Source organism: Mobula hypostoma, chromosome 26, assembly GCF_963921235.1.
Source record: "Mobula hypostoma chromosome 26, sMobHyp1.1, whole genome shotgun sequence".
NCBI classification, from domain to species: Eukaryota; Metazoa; Chordata; class Chondrichthyes; order Myliobatiformes; family Myliobatidae; genus Mobula; species Mobula hypostoma.
The window spans coordinates 3943113-3962888 of NC_086122.1; the positions used below are offsets into that span (position 1 = coordinate 3943113).

At 45.8% G+C, this 19776-nt stretch overlaps 1 protein-coding gene across 1 annotated transcript in view; it reads left to right on the forward strand.

The window, feature by feature from the left end:
• Window positions 1–19776, forward strand: part of col16a1 (collagen, type XVI, alpha 1) — a 414952-nt gene that overhangs the window by 29227 nt on the left and 365949 nt on the right. The window contains exons 4-6 of the mRNA XM_063033604.1: window positions 4728–4847; window positions 11725–11796; window positions 15733–15850. Of these exons, the coding sequence (XP_062889674.1) occupies window positions 4748–4847; window positions 11725–11796; window positions 15733–15850 (290 nt within the window). The 5' untranslated portion in view covers window positions 4728–4747. The remainder of the gene's footprint in view (window positions 1–4727; window positions 4848–11724; window positions 11797–15732; window positions 15851–19776) is intronic.

Consider the following 19776-nt stretch of genomic DNA (forward strand, 5'->3'; position numbering starts at 1 on the left):
TCATAGATTCTACCTGACCTGCTGAGTTCCTCTAGCACTGTGTGTGTGTGTGTGTGTGTGTGTAGCTCAAACATACCATCTTCACCTGACCATTGGTTTATTTCCAGAAAGTAATTCCTTCAGCACTGATCTCAGAGCATAGTGTAACGACTGTTCCATAACACCCTGTGATGTTACTAGGGACTGAATGACCTCGTCTCAAATAAAGTATGGCCCATGTCACGCATAGATGAGCTAAAGGTTCTTCCCTCAGAGAACTGTGGAAGCAGTCGTTGCGTATGTTCATCTTGTTCGAGGGCTCTGGGCAGTGGGTGGGACATTGGATCTGAGACCAGGGTGAGATCAGAGGAGTTTCTACTGGAGGAATTGAATGGCCTGGCCTTGTTCCTGTTGCTTAGGGTTTAAAGTTTTCTGGTTCAGTGTGAGGATATGAAGTGAAGAGTGCAGGTTCGATTCTAAGTTCACCTATGAAAGATGATGGGTCGCAGGTTCAAAGACATAACCTGTGTAGAGCTGGGGCTGTGTAGATGACCCCATCACAGTGGGCCAACGGTCTCCTGCTTGTGCTGTAATATACAATGGAATTTACCCAGGACAGCTCCATTTTCCAGTCACAAGCAAACCGTCATTTTTTTTGCCCCTGAAGAGCTGGGGTAAGCTGCCCTCCAGAAACACCAGCGTCCCCACAAAGATGTTCCCACTCTACAAGATAAACTTTTTACTGAGGAAATTTCAGGATTTAAACCCAGACACAACGAAGAACCTGTGATATATTTCCAGATGAGGATTGTGTAGGATTGGAGGAGAGCCTGCGGATGGTGGTGACATCATGCACCTGCTGCCTGTGGTGGGAGAGGTGGTGGATTTGGTCTGAGCGAGTAACTGTGGTGTATTATGTGGTTGCTACACATGGCATATACAGCACTGGTGGTGGATGGGCTAACACAGAAGTAGGTTGCTTTGTTCTGGATGGTGTGGAGCTGTTTGAGTTGTTGGGTCTGTAGGCAAGTGGGTTGTAGATGGTGGAAGGTCATCAGGGTGTCAGGGGGTGAGTCACTTACTCTGACCTGTTCTTGTAAGCACAGTATTTCTGTGACTGGCCCAGATGAGTTTCTGATCTAGGATATTGATGCCGAAGGGCTTGGGAATAGTTGAGGGTAGGTGGCTCAAGTCGCTGTCATTGTCTGGCTCCTGAATGTCACTTTCCATTTTTGAGCCACACTAGCAATGTCACCCAGCTCTGCTGCAAGCAGGTATAGTTGTTTCATTTGGAAACTGGACATTGTGCAAATATTAGTGAACATCCACACTCTAATCTTATTGTAGGAATTTCATTGATGCAGTTGAAGATGGTTAGGTTTAGGACGCTGTCCTGTGGAACTCCTGACCCCAACTGTCTTCTTCCTTAAGACTGGGCTGGTTATTATCATATGTGCCAAGGTTCAGTGAAAGCTTATCTTGCCTGCTATTCACTCAGACCCGTACACACTGCGCCGACAGAACAAGGTAAAACAAGAACAATGCTGAATGAAGCACAACAGGTACAGAGAAAGTGCAGTACGTAGACAATAAGGTGGTGAATATTGAGATGGAGTCTATCTATCAAACTCAGGAAACATTCAATAATTTTATAAAAGTGTGGTAGAAGCTATCTCTGAGCCTGGTGATGTGTGCTTTCAGACTTTTGTATCTACTTCCCAGTGGGAGAGGGGAGAAGAGAGATTGTCAGGGGTGGGTGGGGGTCTTTGATTGTGGTAGCTGCATTGAGAGAAGTATAGACAGGGTGCATGGAGCGAAGGCTGGTGATGTGCTGAACCATGTCCACAACTCTGCAGCTGCTTGTCGCGTGCAGAGCTGATGCTGTGCCAAGCTACAATGCTTTCTATGGTGCATCAGTACAGTTTGTGAGGGTCAAAGAAACATGGCAACTTTTTTTATGCTTCTGAGGAAATAGCAATGACATGGTTGAACTAGGACAAACTCTTGGTGATTTTTACTGCTAGAAACTTGGAGCTCTCAACTCTCTCAGCCTCAGCATGTAGATGAAGACAGGAGCCTGTGCACAGTCCCACTTCCTGATCTTAATTGATCTCAGTTTTATCAGCATGCCTCAGTGCCATACTCACTCACACGTTGCTATTTTGTCAACTGCAGTTGTTAGCTCTAGAATTTGTCTCTTTGGTCTGAACGGACCTGGAGTTAAGTAGCTTTGGCAAATCCAAAACAGTGAATCTGGAGCAAGTTATTGATCAGTAAGTGCTGTGAGTTATTGATCAGTAAGTGCTGTGAGTTATTGATCAGTAAGTGTTGTGAGTTATTGATCAGTAGGTGTTGTGAGTTATTGATCAGTAAGTGCTGTGAGTTATTGATCAGTATGTGCTGTGAGATCACAGCTGTTGATGACGCTTTCCATCACTGGACTTGTCCTATGAAGCAGATGTACCTGGGCAATTTCCCATGTTGTCAGTGATTCCCAGTGTTGTCACTGGACTGGAACAGTTTGGCTAGAGACATGACTTAGTCTGAAGCACAGGTCTACAATACCACAGCAGGGATTTTTTTTACCTTGTACTACTTCAATGCATTGTGTGATAAATTGATCCGTATGAACACATGGTAGGACAAGCTTTTCGTGGTAAATGTGACAATACAATCTGGTGGCCATCATTGGATGGGGTTTAGCTTTTTTCAGAGTTGCCAAAGCTTTACATATACATCTGACTTGTACCTTGCAGATGGTGGGAAATGTTTCCGTGTCATTGGGCTGATCAAGTGGAATTTATGGTCACAGGTGTTGATGTATTGAATGAGAAGGGTTGGTGATTGCACTCCCCTTTGTTGGAGGAGGTCATTTCTTGCTCCTTCCACAGTATTAATGTTACTTGCCAGTGATTAGCGCATGCATGACTGGTGTCAGGGTCTTGCTGTATTCAGGTAAGGAGTTGCAGTTAGAAAACATGGCCAAATTTGACTTTAAAATTGAAGGAGGATTATTGATGAAGCAGTTGAAGGTGATTGGGCTGAGGCCACTGCCCCAAGAAACTTGTTCCATGACCTTACTCTGCCTCAATGCTCTGTGTAATGATTTGATCTGTGTGAGCAGTATGCAAGAGAAGCTTTTTGCTGTACTTCAGTACATGTGACAATTCCAATTCCAATTCTTATATCACCTACTCCCACAGGCTTGGTGCATCCAGTGCTCTAGACTGTTTTGTGACACCACAAATTGACTGAACATTGGCAGCTAGGAGGGTGCTAGGATAGCTCACTGATTCAATACTTCTGGTCTGAAATGATGATGAAGGCTTCAGCCTTGTCTTTACACTCATCTAGATGGATTGGAGAAACCACGGTTGTTCTTACAACAGAGAAAGCAAGAACTTTGAATGAAGTATCTAATACATGAAGAATTGGTTGGAAAAGTTTTCCTTGAGTGCAAAATCAGCAAGGTTGTAATAGTAGGTGATTTTAACTTTCCACATATTGATTGATACTCCCATACTATAAAAGGACTAGATAGGATAGAGTTTGTCAGATGTGTTTAGGAAAGTTTTCTTAATTAGTACATAGAAGTCCCAACGAGAGAATGTGTGATACTTGATCTGCTATTAGGGAATGAGAGAGCACGTGAGCTTGATTTCAGTATTTATGAGAAGCTTGGATAATTACATGGATGGTAGGGATGGAGGGCTATGGTCCTGGTGCAGGTTGATGGGAGTAGGCAGTTTAAATGGCTCAGCATAGACTAGATGTGCCAAGGGCCTTGTTTCTGTGCTGTACTTTTATAAGTCTCTATGACTAAAGTGAGAATATAGTGGCCTTTTATAAAAAAATGAGTTCATCAGAACTTGACCCACTCAGACCCCCCTTATATTGGCGGAACAGCCGTTTCAACTCCTGGGAGTGCACATCTCACACGACCTCTCATGGTCCCAGAGAACATCCTACACAGTGAAGGAAGCTTACTAAAGTCTCTGCTGGACTTTGCACATCCATACTCACTTCACTCTACAGATGCGCTGCACAGTAGAGAGCATCCTAATCAGCTGCATCACCGTTTGGTTTGGAAACAGCACTGTGATGGACAGGAAGGCTCTACAACGGGCAGTCAAAACTGCCCACACATCACTGGCACCATCAAGGACACATGTACAGAAAGGGGCCAGTAACATCGTGAAGGATCCCACCCCCCCTACTCATGGACTGTTTGTCTCACTTCCATCAGGCAGGAGGCTATGTAACATCTACATCAGGACCACCAGACTCAAAAACAGTTACTTTCCTCCAGTAGTAAGGCTGATCAACACCTCCACCCACAAACTCCACCACTACTTTATTATTTTCCATCAGTCACCTAAAGTCACTTTATGGACGTACAATCAGTCTATGTAGACAAGCTATAATGTGTATTTATACTTAGTGTTTTTATATTATTATTATTATCTTTCGTTTTTTTTGTGCTGTGGCGGATCTGGAGTAGCAGTTAATCACCTTGCACTTGTGTAGTGGGATTGACATGAAACAAATGTGAATGTTGAATAAAGGGGGATGAGTGTAGGTCAGATCATAAGGACATGAAACAAATGTGAGTGTTAAATAAAGGGGGGTGAGTGTGGGACAGATCGTGAGGAGATATACTATACTTCATGTGGTACAATTTGCCCAATAGGTCCAGTTTCTGGTGATGGTATTGGCCTGGGCCTCAAAGTAATGTTGTTCTATTCTAGGTAATGTTTGAGCATTATTGATGGGCATCAGTACAGTCATGTGGCCACTTTGGATTGCCATCCTGTGGGTGACTGTCACAGCAGAACATTCCAGCGCGTGGGAACTGGCAGCACAAAAAGGTAAGGCCTGATCTTGATTGTGAGATACAACACCATCTGACTGGTCTCTAGGTAGTCCTGTCCCTCCCAAAATGTCCCGTCCACCATGACATGTAGTTCTTAGGAACACAACAGGAAGCAGTGAGTCTGCTGAGGACTTGGACAGATTAGTAGAGAGGGCAAAGAAGTGGTATATCTGTGTAGCTAGGTATAGCTCAAATACCATCTACAAACTTGCTGACGATACACCCATTGTTGGTAGAATCTCAGATGGTGACGAGAGGGCGTACAGGAGTGAGATATACCAACTAGTGGAGTGGTGCCACAGCAACAACCTGGCACTCAACGTCAGTAAGACGAAAGAGCTGATTGTGGACATCAGGAAAGGTAAGACAAAGGAACACATACCAATCCTCATAGAGGGATCAGAAGTGGAGAGAGTGAGCAGCTTCAAGTTCCTGGGTGTCAAGATCTCTGAGCATCTAACCTGGTCCCAACATATTGATGTAGTCATAAAGAAGGCAAGACAGTGGCTATACTTTATCAGGAGTTTGAAGCGATTTGGCATGTCAACAAATACACTCAAAAACTTCTATAGTTGTACCGTGGAGAGCATCCTGACAGGCTACATCACTGTCTGGTATGAAGGGGGGTACTGCACAGGACCGAAAGAAGCTGCAGAGGGTTGTAAATCTAGTCAGCTCCATCTTGGGCTCTAGCCTACAAAGTACCCAGGCCATCTTTAGGGAGCAGTGTCTCAGAAAGGCAGCATCCATTATTAAGGACCTCCAGCACCCAGGGCATGCCCTTTTCACGTTGTTACTGTCAGGTAGGACATACAGAAGCCTGAAGGCACACACTCAGTGATTCAGTAATAGCTTCTTCCCCTCAGCCATCCAGTTCCTAAATGGACTTTGAAGCTTTGGACACTTCCTCAGTTTTGAAATATACGGTATTTCTGTTTTTGCACATTTTTTAATAATCTATTCAATATAGATAATTGATTTACTTGTTTATTATTATGTTTTATTTTATTTATTATTTTTTTTCTCTCTCTGCTAGATTATGTATTGCATTGAACTGATGCTGCGAAGTTAACAAATTTCATGTCACATGCCGGTGACAATAAACCTGATTCTGATTCTGGTAAATAGAACACAGTGTATGTTCATGCACTTTAGTAGAAGGAATAAAGGCATAGACTATTTTCTAAACTGGGAGGAAATTCAGAAATATGCATTGTGGATAGTGGTGACTGTGTATTGAAATTTAAATAGTGCGCACCATGAAGTACTATAATATTGTACTCTGGGATACTGTAATCACTAGGGAGAACAGAAAGCTGACAACGCACACCAAAGTTGCAGTCTACGGGGCCTGCGTCATCAGCACACTGCTTTACGGCAGCGAGACCTGGAGCCTCTACTGCAGACAAGAGAGGCGTCTCAACGCCTTCCACCTTCGCAGCCTGAGACGCATCCTGGACATCACGTGGACTGACCGAGTCACCAACAATGAAATCCTGGCCCGTGACCAGATACCCAGCCTCTTCACCCTGCTCCAACAACGCCGTCTCCACTGGCTGGGCCACGTACACCGCATGTCAGACGGGAGGATCCCGAAAGACCTGCTGTACGGGGAACTGGCCTCCGGCAAGAGAGCACAAGGGCGGCCCCATCCTTGTTTCAAAGACGTTTGCAAGAGAGACATGAAGTCACTGAAAACGAACGTCGAGAGGTGGGAGGACATCACAAGCGATCGCTCTCACTGGAGGCTGGAACTACACAGAGGTCTACAAAGAGGAGAAAAGAAGCTGAGGCTTGCTGCTGAAGAAAAGCGCACTCGCCGAAAACACAGCACCAAGACAACACTGGAGGACAGCGCCTTCAAATGCAGTCGATGCAGCCGAGACTGTTACTCCCGTGTGGGCCTCTACAGCCACAACAGACGCTGCTCTAACACAGACTGAAGCAAGACTTTCCAGGCGCAGATCCATGGTCTCACGAGACTAGCGGATGCCACCATCAGTAATCACTAAATAAGTACCCTTTGGCAAAGAGAAATAAAATAATCTCATATGAATCTAGGAGCAAGTTAATTCTATCTGGTAGAAACTAACCCTTGCTGTAATTATTCCTGTCAATGATCATAGATTGTGTGTGTTAGACAGTTCGGACAATGCTTCCTCAGCCCCTCTCCCTTTGTAGTCCAGCTCAGTCTGTTGCAGAGTCTGTCTGATGCGGCCTCCTTTAGCTCACAGTTCTTGCAGAGGGTAATGGATCACTAGAATTCTTTGATCTGGAGGTTTGTGGAGGTCAGGTCATTAGAAGTATTTGAAATGGTAGTGGAATCATTTTGGAAAAGATCACGGAATTGAAGGCAATAGGGGTTTGGCACAGAATAGGAGCTGAGGCCTGAGGTAGATCAAATGGTAGGACATGTTTGCGGGATCAACCAGCCTAGTCCTGCTCCTGTTTTCTATAAAACTATATAACAGTATACATGTTAGTGCATAGTTAAAGCAGTGAGAATGGCTACGGGGGCTGTGTTGCATTCTTTGCATGAGATGTGGGAATTCTGGGAGACCTCCAGTTTCCCAGATAACCACATCTGTGCCAGATGCACTGAACTGTAGCTCCTCAGAGAATGTGTCAAGGAACTGGAGCTGCAGTTCAATGACCTTCGACTCATATGGGAAACTGAGGAGCTGATAGATAGGAGTTAAGGGAAGTAGTCACCCCTAAGCTGCAGGAGGCAGGTACCTGGGTGACTGTCAGAAAAGGAAAAGGAGATGGGCAGCCAGTACAGAGTACCTCTGTGGCTGTTCCACTCAATAATAAATATACCACTTCATGTACTGTGGGGGGGGTGGGGTGGGAAATGACCTTCTGGGGTTGAGCCTCAGCAGCCAGGTCTCTGGAACTGAGTATGGCCATGTGGCTCATAAGGCAAGTGGTGAAACGAGGACTGCAGTAGTGATAGGGAATTCCATAGTTAGAGAAATAGACATGAGATTCTGCAGACGTAATAGAGACAACTAGGTGGTATGTTGCCTCCTGGGTGCCAGGTTCAGGGACGTCTCGAATCAAATCCACAGCATTCCCAATGGAGAGAGTGAGCAGCCAGAAGTCTTGGCATTAATGACATAGGTAGGAAGCCCTGAAGAGAGAATTTACGGAGCTATGTAGAAAGCTGAATAGCAGGACCTCCAAGGTGATTTGGCAGGTGAATGTGTGGCTGAGGAACTGGTGTAAGGGCCAGGGTTTCAGATTGGGAAATAATCGGTACAAAAGGGACAGGTTACACAAGGAAGACAAATATCCTTGCAGGCAGGTTTGCTAGAACTGTTGAGGAGGGTTGAAACTAATTTGGCGGGGCGGGGGGGGATGGGAAACTGAGTGATAGGGCTGAGAGTAGGGCAGTTAGTATACAAATACAGGCAGTGTGCAGTGAGATTGTCAAGAAGGGCAGGCAGATGATGGGGCAAAATTGCAGTCAGTGGGATGACATAGGGAGAAAGTCGAAAATGGTGACAAATACAGGATTGAAGGTGTTATATCTGAATGCATGCAGTATATAGAATAAGGTCGATAGTCTTATAGCACAGTTAGAGATTGGCAGGTATGATGTTGTGGGTATCACTGAGTTATGGGTGAAAGAAAATTATGGATGGGGAGCTTAATATCCAACGATACACACTGTATTGAAAGGACAGGCAGGTAGGCAAAGGGGGTGATGTTGGTAAAAAAATTGAAGTCAAATCGTATCGCATAAGATTGAAAGATGTAGAATCCTTGTGAGTAGGGAGCATAAGGTAATGAAACCCTTTGGAGTTAATGATCATAATATGATAGAATTTACCCTGCAATTTGCGAGGGAGACGCAAAAACCAATTATATCAGTATTACAACAGGAATTCTGCAGATGCTGGAAATTGAAGCAACACACATCGAAGTTGCTGGTGAACGCAGCAGGCCAGGCAGCATCTCTAGGAAGAGGTACAGTCGACGTTTCAGGCCGAGACCCTTCGTCAGGACTAACTGAAGGAAGAGTGAGTAAGAGATTTGAAAGTTGGAGGGGGAGGGGGAGATCCAAAATGATAGGAGAAGACAGGAGGGGGAGGGATGGAGCCAAGAGCTGGACAGGTGATTGGCAAAAGGGATACGAGAGGATCATGGGACAGGAGGTCCGGGAAGAAAGACAAGGAGCAGGGGGGGAACCCAGAGGATGGGCAAGGGGTATATTCGGAGGGACAGAGGGAGAAAAAGGAGAGTGAGAGAAAGAATGTGTGTATAAAAATAAATAACAGTCCATGAACATGGACTTCTTTAACTTCTGCTAATGCCCCACCTCCCCCTCGTACCCCATCTGTTATTTATTTTTATACACGCATTCTTTCTCTCACTCTCCTTTTTCTCCCTCTGTCCCTCTGAATATACCCCTTGCCCATCCTCTGGGTTCTTGTCTTTCTTCCCGGACCTCCTGTCCCATGATCCTCTTGTATCCCTTTTGCCAATCACCTGTCCAGCTCTTGGCTCCATCCCTCCCCCTCCTGTCTTCTCCTATTATTTTGGATCTACCCCTCCCCCTCCAACTTTCAAATCTTTTACTCACTCTTCCTTCAGTTAGTCCTGACGAAGGGTCTCGGCCTGAAACGTCGACTGTACCTCTTCCTAGAGATGCTGCCTGGCCTGCTGCGTTCACCAGCAACTTTGATATATCAGTATTACAGTGGAGTAAAGGGAATTACAGAGGCATGAGAGAGGAACTGGCCAAAGTTGATTGGAAGGGGACAGGCAGCATCTATGGGAAGATGCTGCCTGGCCTGCTGCGTTCACCAGCATTTTTTGTGTGTGTTGCTTGAATTTCCAGCATTTGCAGATTTCCCTGTGTTTGTGTTTTAAAACACCAAAGGCTGGAGGTTTTGGGGGCAATTCAGAAAGTTCAGAATAGATACATTCCAAAGTAGAAGAAATATTCAAAACGCAAAATGACAAAACCATGGCTGACAAGGGAAGTAAAAGCCAACATAACAGTAAAAGAAAAAGCATATAATAGAGTAAAAATTAGTGGTAGGTTAGAGGATAAGGAAGCTATTAAAAACCACCAGAGGGCAAATTTAAAAAGCCATAAGAGGGGAAAGATGGAATATGGAAGTAAGCTAGCCAATAATAAGAGCATACCAATGTTTTTTTCAGATATAAAAAGAGAGGTGAGAGTAGTTATTGGACCACCAGAAAATGACACTGGAGAGGTAGTAATGGGGGATGAACTGACTAATTTGTGTCAATCTTCACTGAAGAAAGTGAAATTATAGGCCAGTTAGTCAGACCTCAGTGTTGGGAAGTTGTTGGATTTGATTGTAAAGGACGAGGTTTCAGGCTTCTTGGAGGCACATTGTAAAACAGACCAAAGTTGGCATGGTTTCCTCAAGGGAAAATCTTATCTGACAGAACTGTTGGAATTCTTTGAGGAAATAACAAGCGAGATAGACAAATGACGATGTGTGGTTGTTATGTACTTGGATTTTGAGAAGGCCTTTCACAAGGTGTTGCATATGAGGCTGCTTAGCAAGATAAGAATTCATGGTATTACAGAAACAATGCTAGCATAAATAGAGCAGTGGTGGATTGGCAGGAAGCAAAAAGTGGGAATAAAGGGATAATTTTCTGATTGGCTGCCGGTGGTTAGTGGTGTTCTGCAGGGGTTGGAATTAGGGCCACTTCTTTTTATGTTGTATGTCAATGATTTGGATAAAGGAATTGATGGCTTGGTGAACAATATGAAGATGGGTAGAGGTGCAGGTAATTTTAGGGAAGCAGAGAGGCTGCAGAGGACTCAGACAGATTAGGCGAATAATCAAAGTACAGATGGAATGCAATGTCAGGAAGTGAATGGTGGTGCACTTTTGTAGAAGGAATAAAAGTGTACATTATTTTCTACATGGGCAGGCAATTCCAAAATCCAAGGTGCAAAGGAATTTGGGTGTCCTCATGCAAGATCCACTAGAGATTAACTTGCAGATTGAGTCAGTGGTGAGGAAGGCAAATACATGTTAGCATTCATTTTGAGAGGACTAGAATATGAAAACAAGGGTGTAAGGTTGAGGCTTTATAAGACACTGGTGAGGCCTCACTTGCAGTATTGTGAGCAGATTAGGGCCCTTATCTGAGTAAGGATGTGCTGACGTTGGAAAGTGTTCAAAGGAGTTCACAAAAATGATTCTAGGAATGAAAGGCTTATTATATGAGGAGTGATTGGTGGCTCTGGGTCTGTCCTCACTGGAGTTTAGAAGAATGGGGGGAGGGGATCTCATTGAAACCTATCGAATGCTGAAAGGCTTAGACAGAATGGATGTGGAGAGGAAATTTCCTATACTGGGGGAGTCTAGTACCAGGGGGCACAACCTCGGAATAGAGGCATGTCCATTTTTGAATGATTAGGAGGAATCTCTTTAATCTGTGGAATTCTTTGCCACAGTCGGCTGCGGAGGCCTGGTCACTGAGTATACTTAAGGTGGAGATTGACAGGTTCTTGGTAAGTCAGGGAGAAGGCAAGAAAATGGTGTTGAGAGGGAAATGGATCAGCCATGTTCAAATGGCGGAGCAGACTTGACAGACCAAGTGGCCTCATCCTGCTGCTATGTCTTATGGTCTTTTGGTCTTCTAACTGTGACTTGCCCAAGGCGCAAACTCATAGAACCTGCCTCGAAGAGATCTATTATTTGTGAGTAGAAGTTGATAGTCATGCTTTCTTAGACTTTAGATGTACTGAACTACCTGGTGCGCAGTAAGATAACCTGATGTTGTGAAAAGGGCTACCAGATGCAAGCTGTTTCCTCTGTGTATAGTCGTAGAGTGTTAGTACCTGGAGTCATTCATGCAGCTTTCTTTTCCAGATGTTCCGTGCCCACGTGTACATGGTGATGGATGGAAAATTCGCAACCAGGAGCAGTACATTAACATTCCAGGTAACCAACTCTTGTTGACTGTCTCCAGTGGTTAGTCTACCCCTGACTGTTGCTGCAGCCCTCTTTGCTGAGGCCACGGGCCACATAATGCATGATTAGGTTAATGTCTCGCACTGCCCTCAGTGAGCGCCCTGACCTTAGAGATCTGGTCTCTGTACTTGAGGAAAGATATGCTGGCTTTGGAGGTGGTGCAGAGGAGGTTCATCAGGTTGGTTCTGGAGATGAGGGGTTAGTCTACAAAGAGTGATTGAGTCGTCTGGGACAATACTGAATGGAATTCAGAAAACTGGGTGAAAATCTTACAAGGGATAGATAAGACAGAGGCAGGAAAATTGATTCCACTGTGAAGTGAACCTGGAACCAGGGGATATAGCCTCAAGATTCAGTGGAATAGATTCGGACAGAAATGAGAACCTGCATTTCCCAGCGAGTAGTGACTGTACAGAACTCTTTGTGCAGGGAAGAAATCTCATTAAATATATTTAAGGCACAGTTAGATAGAGTTTTGTATTGCAGAGAATTAAAGGTTATGGGGAAAAGACAGATAGGTGGAGTAGGGTCCATGGCCAGATCGGCCATGATTTTATCGAATGGAAGAGCAGACAAGATGGGTCAGTTGGCTGGCTTCTGTTCCTTGTTCCGATTCCAGCTGTTACACTGGTTCCTGGGGTCTGTTCACTCATATCCCACTGCCCAGACTTTGGTGCGTGCATCACTATGATAGTGATCCTTTGGATCTGGTCACTGTCTTTCAGACCTTTCTCTGCTTCTCACACAAACTGCATGATGTTATTGAGGTCAGCATGCTTGGCTATACACTGCTTGATGTGTTTGCTGCAGATCAAAGCACTTTTGGGCCCTGTCTGTGTCAAAAAGATCTCACTCTCCCAGGGTTTTTTGGAAAGCATCTATCTTCCTTCCAGCCCTCTGCTTCATTGAATAACCTGCCCTGGAGTGCTGGAACTTTGTTATTACTGGGATTGGTTCTGTTTTTGCCCAAATTCATCACTGTCAACTCCTTTCTTTGGCCTTGCAAACTGTCATTCCATCCCTAGTGTCACTGGCTTGTCCACACTCTTGATGCATCTTTCCAAATCAATGCCCACAGGTCCCTCAGTTTGATTCCTTCTAATGTAAACTTGGTTCCTGCCGAATTCACTCTTATCAAAAGCAATTGAGACCCTAAAGTGGTTGTAAGCATTTAGTCCTTGTCATTTTCTACCACCATTGCTTGGTCCCTCCTGCACTCCTCTCCAATGTTCACAGCAGCTTGCTATCCTCTGCTTGATGCCTCTGACAGTGCCCAGAGACCAGCCCTGCTGTGGTTCTGTCTTTGCTCTTTGACTGTTCTCTCTGCAGCTTCTTAAAGACTGTGTGGTATCAAAGTTGCAGTTCTCAGGACCTCTAGACCTTCCCGTGTATTGAGTGGCCTTATGCCTCACCTTTCATGAGCTTGTGCTCATCCAAAGGCCAGCTAGGTGTTATCCCCACCCTGTGGACTTGATGGGGGAGTGCTCTCCTCTCTTCAAATGTACAATTTTGTATTTAAATCCCTCTGCAGCCTCGCCTGTGAATCTGTGATCCCTTCCATCCCCACAGCCCTCCTGGAATTCAAGAATTCAGAAATAGCAACACCAACACCAACAAGTGTTATGGGATTAAATTTGTTTATAAAACCATGAGGTCCATAGCGTTGCTGCAGCGGTCTCCTGATGTGATGATACACATCAACCTACACATGCATAGTGACATCCTTTGATGAGTACACATGTCCACAAACTCCATCTCAGGACCATGCCCTGGAAGATGAAGCCATCCTCCCTAGGACAGCCTGCTCAAAATCCACACACACAATGCCTGCTTCAATCAGTTCACCTTTCACAGCAAGTTCTCCCTTGTGTCACTTACACCCTCCTCCCCAGGGCACAGCCTTTCCTCACCCCACCTGGGAGCTTGTCCCTTTTTGGCAGCTGCTTGTGATCTGACTCTGGCCTCTGGTATCCCATACTGTCAGGTACTGATATCCTGTCCCAATCCACAAGAAGAACACAGAACACGGAACATTACAGCCCACGAACAGGTCTTTCAGCCCACAATGTTGTGTTGAACTAATTACTACATCCTGCATTTTCGGTGACCAGTGGTGTGCCTCAGGGATCTGTTCTGGGACCCCTACTCTTCGTGACTTTTATAAATAACCTGGATGAGGAAGTGGAGGGATGGGTTAGTAAATTTGCTGATGACACAAAGGTTGGGGCTGTTGTGGATAGTGTGGAGGGCTGTCAGAGGTTACAGTGGGACATTGATAGGATGCAAAACTGGGCTGAGAAGTGACAGATGGAGTTCAACCCAGATATGTGTGGGTGGTCCATTTTGGTAGGTCAAATATGATGGCAGAATATAGTATTAATGGTAAGACTCTTGACAGTGTGGAGGATCAGAGGGGTCTTGGGGTCCAAGTCCATAGGACACTCAAAACTGCTACGCAGGTTGACTCTGTGGTTAAGAAGACATACGGTGCATTGTCCTTCATCAATCGTGGGATTGAATTTAGGAGCTGAGAGGTAATGTTGCAGCTATGTAGGACCCTGGTCAGACCCCATTTGGAGTACTGTGCTCAGTTCTGGTCGCCTCACTATAGGAAGGATGTGGAAACCATAGAAAGGGTGCAGAGGAGATTTACAAGGATGTTGCCTGGATTGGGGAGCATGCCTTATGAGAATAGGTTGAGTGAACTCGGCCTTTTCTCCTTGGAGCGACGAAGGACGAGAGGTGACCTAGTAGCGGTGTATAAAAAAATGAGAGGCATTGATCCTGTGGATAGTCAGAGGCTTTTTCCCAGGGCTGAAATGGCTAGCACAGGAGGGCACAGTTTTAAGGTGCTTGGAAGCAGGTACAGAGGAGATGTCAGGGGTAAGTTTTTTAATGCAGAGAGTGGTGAGTGTGTGGAATGGGCTGCCGGCGGCAATGGTGGAGGCGGATACGATAGGGTATCTAAGAGACTCCTGGATAGGTACATGGAGCTTAGAAGAATAGAGGGCTCTGGGTAACCCTAGGTAATTTCTAAGGGAAGGACATGTTCGGCACAGCTTTGTGGGCCGAAGGGCCTGTATTGTGTTGTAGGTTTCCTATATTTTGCCTTCATAACCCTTCATTTCCTGCATATTCGTGCCTGAGAGCCTCTGATTTCCCCAATCACATCTGCCTCCACCATCACTCCAAGCAGTGCATGTAGGCACCCACCATTCTGTGTAAAATATCGTACCCTGCACACCTCCTTTCAACCTGCATCCTCCCAGCTTAAATGCGTATTGTCTAGAATGAGATATTTTGAAGTTGGGAAAGAAATACTGTCTGCCTGCTCCATTTGTGCCTCTCAGAATCTTATAAACCTCCATCAGGTTTCCCTTCCGCCCCTGCTGCTCCAGAGAAAATAACTGATTTGTTCAACCTCTTGCTATAGCACATGGTCTCTAATCCCAGTAAACCTTTTCTGCGCTCTCTCTAAAGCCTCCACATCCATTCTGTAAGGGGTTGACTAGAATTGAATGCAATGTCGATACAGATTTGATCTGCTGTTAAGCCTCTGTAGGCTCATTGTACGGTGTAGCAATGACCATATTGGGCGGTTCCCAGTGTGAAAAAAAAAGGTTGTAAGTGAGAGGATGAAGATCCAGCTGTTCCATCAGGCAGCTGTTTCACCAGTGTTGGGTTGACACCCTCACACCGGTCTGCTTTCTCCCCTGATGTGTGGGGTCCAGCACTGGGTAGTTTGACAACGACCTAATTCAAGGTGTCTCGCCCAGTGGCTAGGTGACAGCAGAGCAGCTGAATGATGATCGTTGAGCCCTGGCCCACATCTGCACAGGGCAGGTGGAACTGCCCAGATCTACATTATCACCCCAGTGGCATTAACCATTCTCTCTTGGATTGCAGGCTTTAATTTGCTCAGGCGATTCTCTGTCTATAAGATGCCAGCACTGAAGAAAATCCGAAGTCCAACGGGATCTCTGATTGTGAGATTAGGAAACGTATCCCTGGTCAGACCCACTGAGTAAGTGCCAATAGAGCTGTTGTTGGGTGTTGTGATTGTCATCTGAGATTTAATGGTGGGACTATCTGTGTGTGTCTGTGGTTCCATGTCACTCTTCCCTCACGGAGACCATCAATGGGTCTGTGAGGTAAATCTCCATCAGATGTATGCCCTTTAAATCTCAAGTGGACTGTGCCCTATCGAGCAGTAGTTCTCTAGACCTACCCATAGTCCCTACCTTGCAGCGGAGCCACTCCCTTCTTGAAATGAACCTTCACTGGGCTGGAGAGCTGGGTTGGGATAGTAGGAATGCCCCCCATCCCCACACCACCACTGTGTAACACGGCCAGAGGAGAAAGCTGGAGGCAGGCATACCTCAGTGGCAGGGCTGTGTGTGTTTGTGTAGAAGTATGGACCTCATGGTGGGGTTGTGCTTCATTTCTATTCCCAGTAGTGGGTAACCATGGAAACTGGCCGGAGAGCAAAGGATTTCCCTAGGAATCAGCTTGGGAGATCTGGTAACCAACATAGTGGCTTCACACGTGAGGAGGCTCAATAACTGTTGCAGTCTGATACCATGTTGCGAATGGTCTATATGCATCACACCAACCTTCCTATAGACACCACCAATGCCAGAACGTGATCTTTGTCCCTGTGCCCCCCGCCCCCCGCCCACCACATGCCCCAGGCACAGAGACCTCCTACCATCCCAATCACATCCCTGCATTGAGGTGCTGGAGGAACTCAGTGGGTGAGGCTGCATTTCTGCAGGGAAATGGACAGTCTACATTTCCAGTTAAGACCCTTCATACATCAAGGAATTCCCTGAACACTTTTCTTTATCCCTGTATTTGGGGAGCCCATTAACACTTCATGCATCAAGGAGACACCTCAAATACTCTCCTTTATCCTTGTATCTGGGGAATACATCTCTCATGCTTGGTTAGTGTGAAACATCTCCCACCCCACCCCAGACACGCACTCGTCATAAAGTCTGACTGGATCCAAGTGTACTGCTGCCAAGACTGTAATGAGATCTCCTGCAAAGCTGCGGTTAGTAGGAAGCTCAGCACTGGACATTGATCAGAGCAATGGGTAATAACTGGTTCATAGATTCGGACACCAACAGAGCTGTGTTTCACATTGGCAGTAGCTTGAATGAACCAGCTGTGTGTTTGGGAGTGTGCCTTAGTGCAGATGGTTTTGCTTCCTTGAATGTGCTGTTGTGGGCTCCCCAGTTGTGTCCTTGCATGTTTGTTGTGAAGCATCAAGCTTGCTCCCAATCTCACTTGTAGTGGGAAACACCAATGTTCTGTGAATTGGATCACAGCCCCTCTCCCCACACCTACATCCAGTAGTTACCAAACTGCTGCTGTTTTTCACTGTAGGTAACGGTAATTCCAGGTGTCACTGCTGGTTGGATTGGCTGAGGTTTCAACTTGACTAATGCCCGCAGGGTGGGGGAGTTCACCCAGAGGTAGAGCTTGGCACCTGCTGTGTCATTCAGCTCAGCTTCCTCAATTTTGAGTGGGCCAGTGCCTGAGGCTGACGAGTCCCCAGCTGAATATGCTGGGTACATGTGCCATTGACATGAAACTAGAAACTGAATACACCCAGTCTCCCCTCTGCCTTTCCTAACCTGACTTAGTAGAATCTTCCACACACATGGCTGACTTAGACCTGAACACGAGGAATTCTGCAGCTGCTGGAAATTCAAGCAACACGCATCAAAGTTGCTGGTGAATGCAGCAGGCCAGGCAGCATCTCTAGGAAGAGGTACAGTTGACGTTTCGGGTCGAAGGGTCTGGGCCCGAAACGTCGACTGTACCTCTTCCTAGCGATGCTGCCTAACTTAGACCTAACTACTTTTCTACACACTCGGCAGTTCCCTAGGATCGAGGGAGACTTGCTTCCATTCTGGTTTTGTAGGTTTTGTAGGTCCTCTGGTCGCTGGTAGCGGAACAGGAGGCCGATGGTTAGGGATGTGGTGTGTGTCCCCTGTATGTCATCAAGGACATGTATACAGAAAGGTGCTGGAAAATGGCCAGTCACATCATGAAGCACCCCTCCCACCATGCTCATGGACTGTTTATTCTCCTCTCATTGGGGAGGAGGCTACGTAGCATCCATGTCAGGACTGCCAGACTCAAAAACAGTTACTTTCCCCAAACAGTCAGGCTGATCAACAACTCCACCCATTAACCCACCCCTCCACACCCTACTTTATCATTTCCTGTGAGTCACCTTATAGACACATAGAGAACCTTTCAACACAATACAGGCCTTTTGGCCCACAGAGGTGTGCCGAACATGCCCTTACCTGGGGTTACCCATGGCCCACTATTTTTCTAAGCTCCTATCCAGGAGTCTCTTAAAAGACCCTATCGTATCCACCTCCACCACCGTTGCCAGCAGCCCATTCCATACACTCACCACTGTTTGTGTTAAAAACTTGCTCCTGACATCTCCTGTGTACCTGCTTCCAAGCACCCACTTGTGCTAGCCACTTCAGCCCTAGGAAAAAGCCTCTGACTATCCACATGATCGATGCCTCTCTTCATCTTATACACCTCTATCAGGTCACTTCTCATCCTCTGTCGCTCCAAGGAGAAAAGGCCAAGTTCATTCAACCTATTCTCACAAGGCATGCTCCCCAATTCAGACAACATTCTTGTAAATCTCCTCTGCACCCTTTCCATGGTTTCCACATCCTTCCTGTAGTGAGGTGACCAGAACTGAGTACAGTACTCCAAGTGGAGTCTGACCAGGGTCCTACATAGCTGCAACCTTACCTCTCGACTCTTAAGCTCATTCCCACAATTGATGAAGGCCAATGCACCGTATGCCTTCTTAACCAGAGTCAACCTGCGCAGTAGCTTTGAATATTCTATGGACTCAGAACCCAAGATCCCTCTGATCCTCCACACTGCCAAGATTCTTACCATTAATACTATATTCTGCCATCATATTTGACCTACCAAAATGAACCACTTCACACTTATCTGAGTTGAACTCCATCTGCCACCTCTCAGCCCAGTTTTGCATCCTATCAATGTCCTGCTGTAATCTCTGACAGCCCTCCACACTATCCACAACAGCTCCAACCATTGTGTCATCAGCAAATTTACTAACCCATCCCTCCACTTACTCATCCAGGTCCCTTATAAAAATCATGAAGAGTAAGGGTTCCAGAACAGATCACTGAGGCACACCACTGGTGACCAACCTCCATGCAGAATATGACCCGTCCACAACCACTCGTTTCATTCTGTGGGCAAGCCAGTTCTGGATCCACAAAGCAATGTTCCCTTGGATCTTATGCCTCCTTCCTTTCTCAATAAGCCTTGCTATGGGTACCTTATCAAATGCCTTGCTGAAATCCATATACGCTACATCTACTGCTCTACCTTCATCAATGTATTTTGTCGTTACTGTTCCTAATGTCACTTTATGGACATTCAATAAATCTATTTTGTAGCTATCATATATTTATATTTATTGTGATTTTTATTATTGTGTTCTTTATCTTTTTTTTTGCACTGCATCAGATCTGGAGTAACAATTATTTTGTTCTCCTCTACACTTGCGTACTGGAAATGATATTAAACTATCTTGTCTTGACTTGACTCACAGTGACTGAAGGTGCCCCGTATCTACCTACGATCTTGCTTCTTCCTTGTGGGTGGCCAGAGAACAGGAATTTCCAGTGTCATTGGGAGGGTTTGGGAGGAAGTTGTTGATCCTTCAGGAAATCTGAGTCTGACCCTTAGCAACTTGGTTTTGCTATTTATCGCCTAGTTCATTGAACTGTGTACCTTGCTTCCAGAGGAGCCTGGGTTGTGCTGGGCAAGGAGTAATGAATCCATTCTACTCTACTTGGCACCAGACTCCTGTGCATGCACACGACTGAAAAGATGCTAACCTAGCCATGGGGCTGTGAAAGGTTT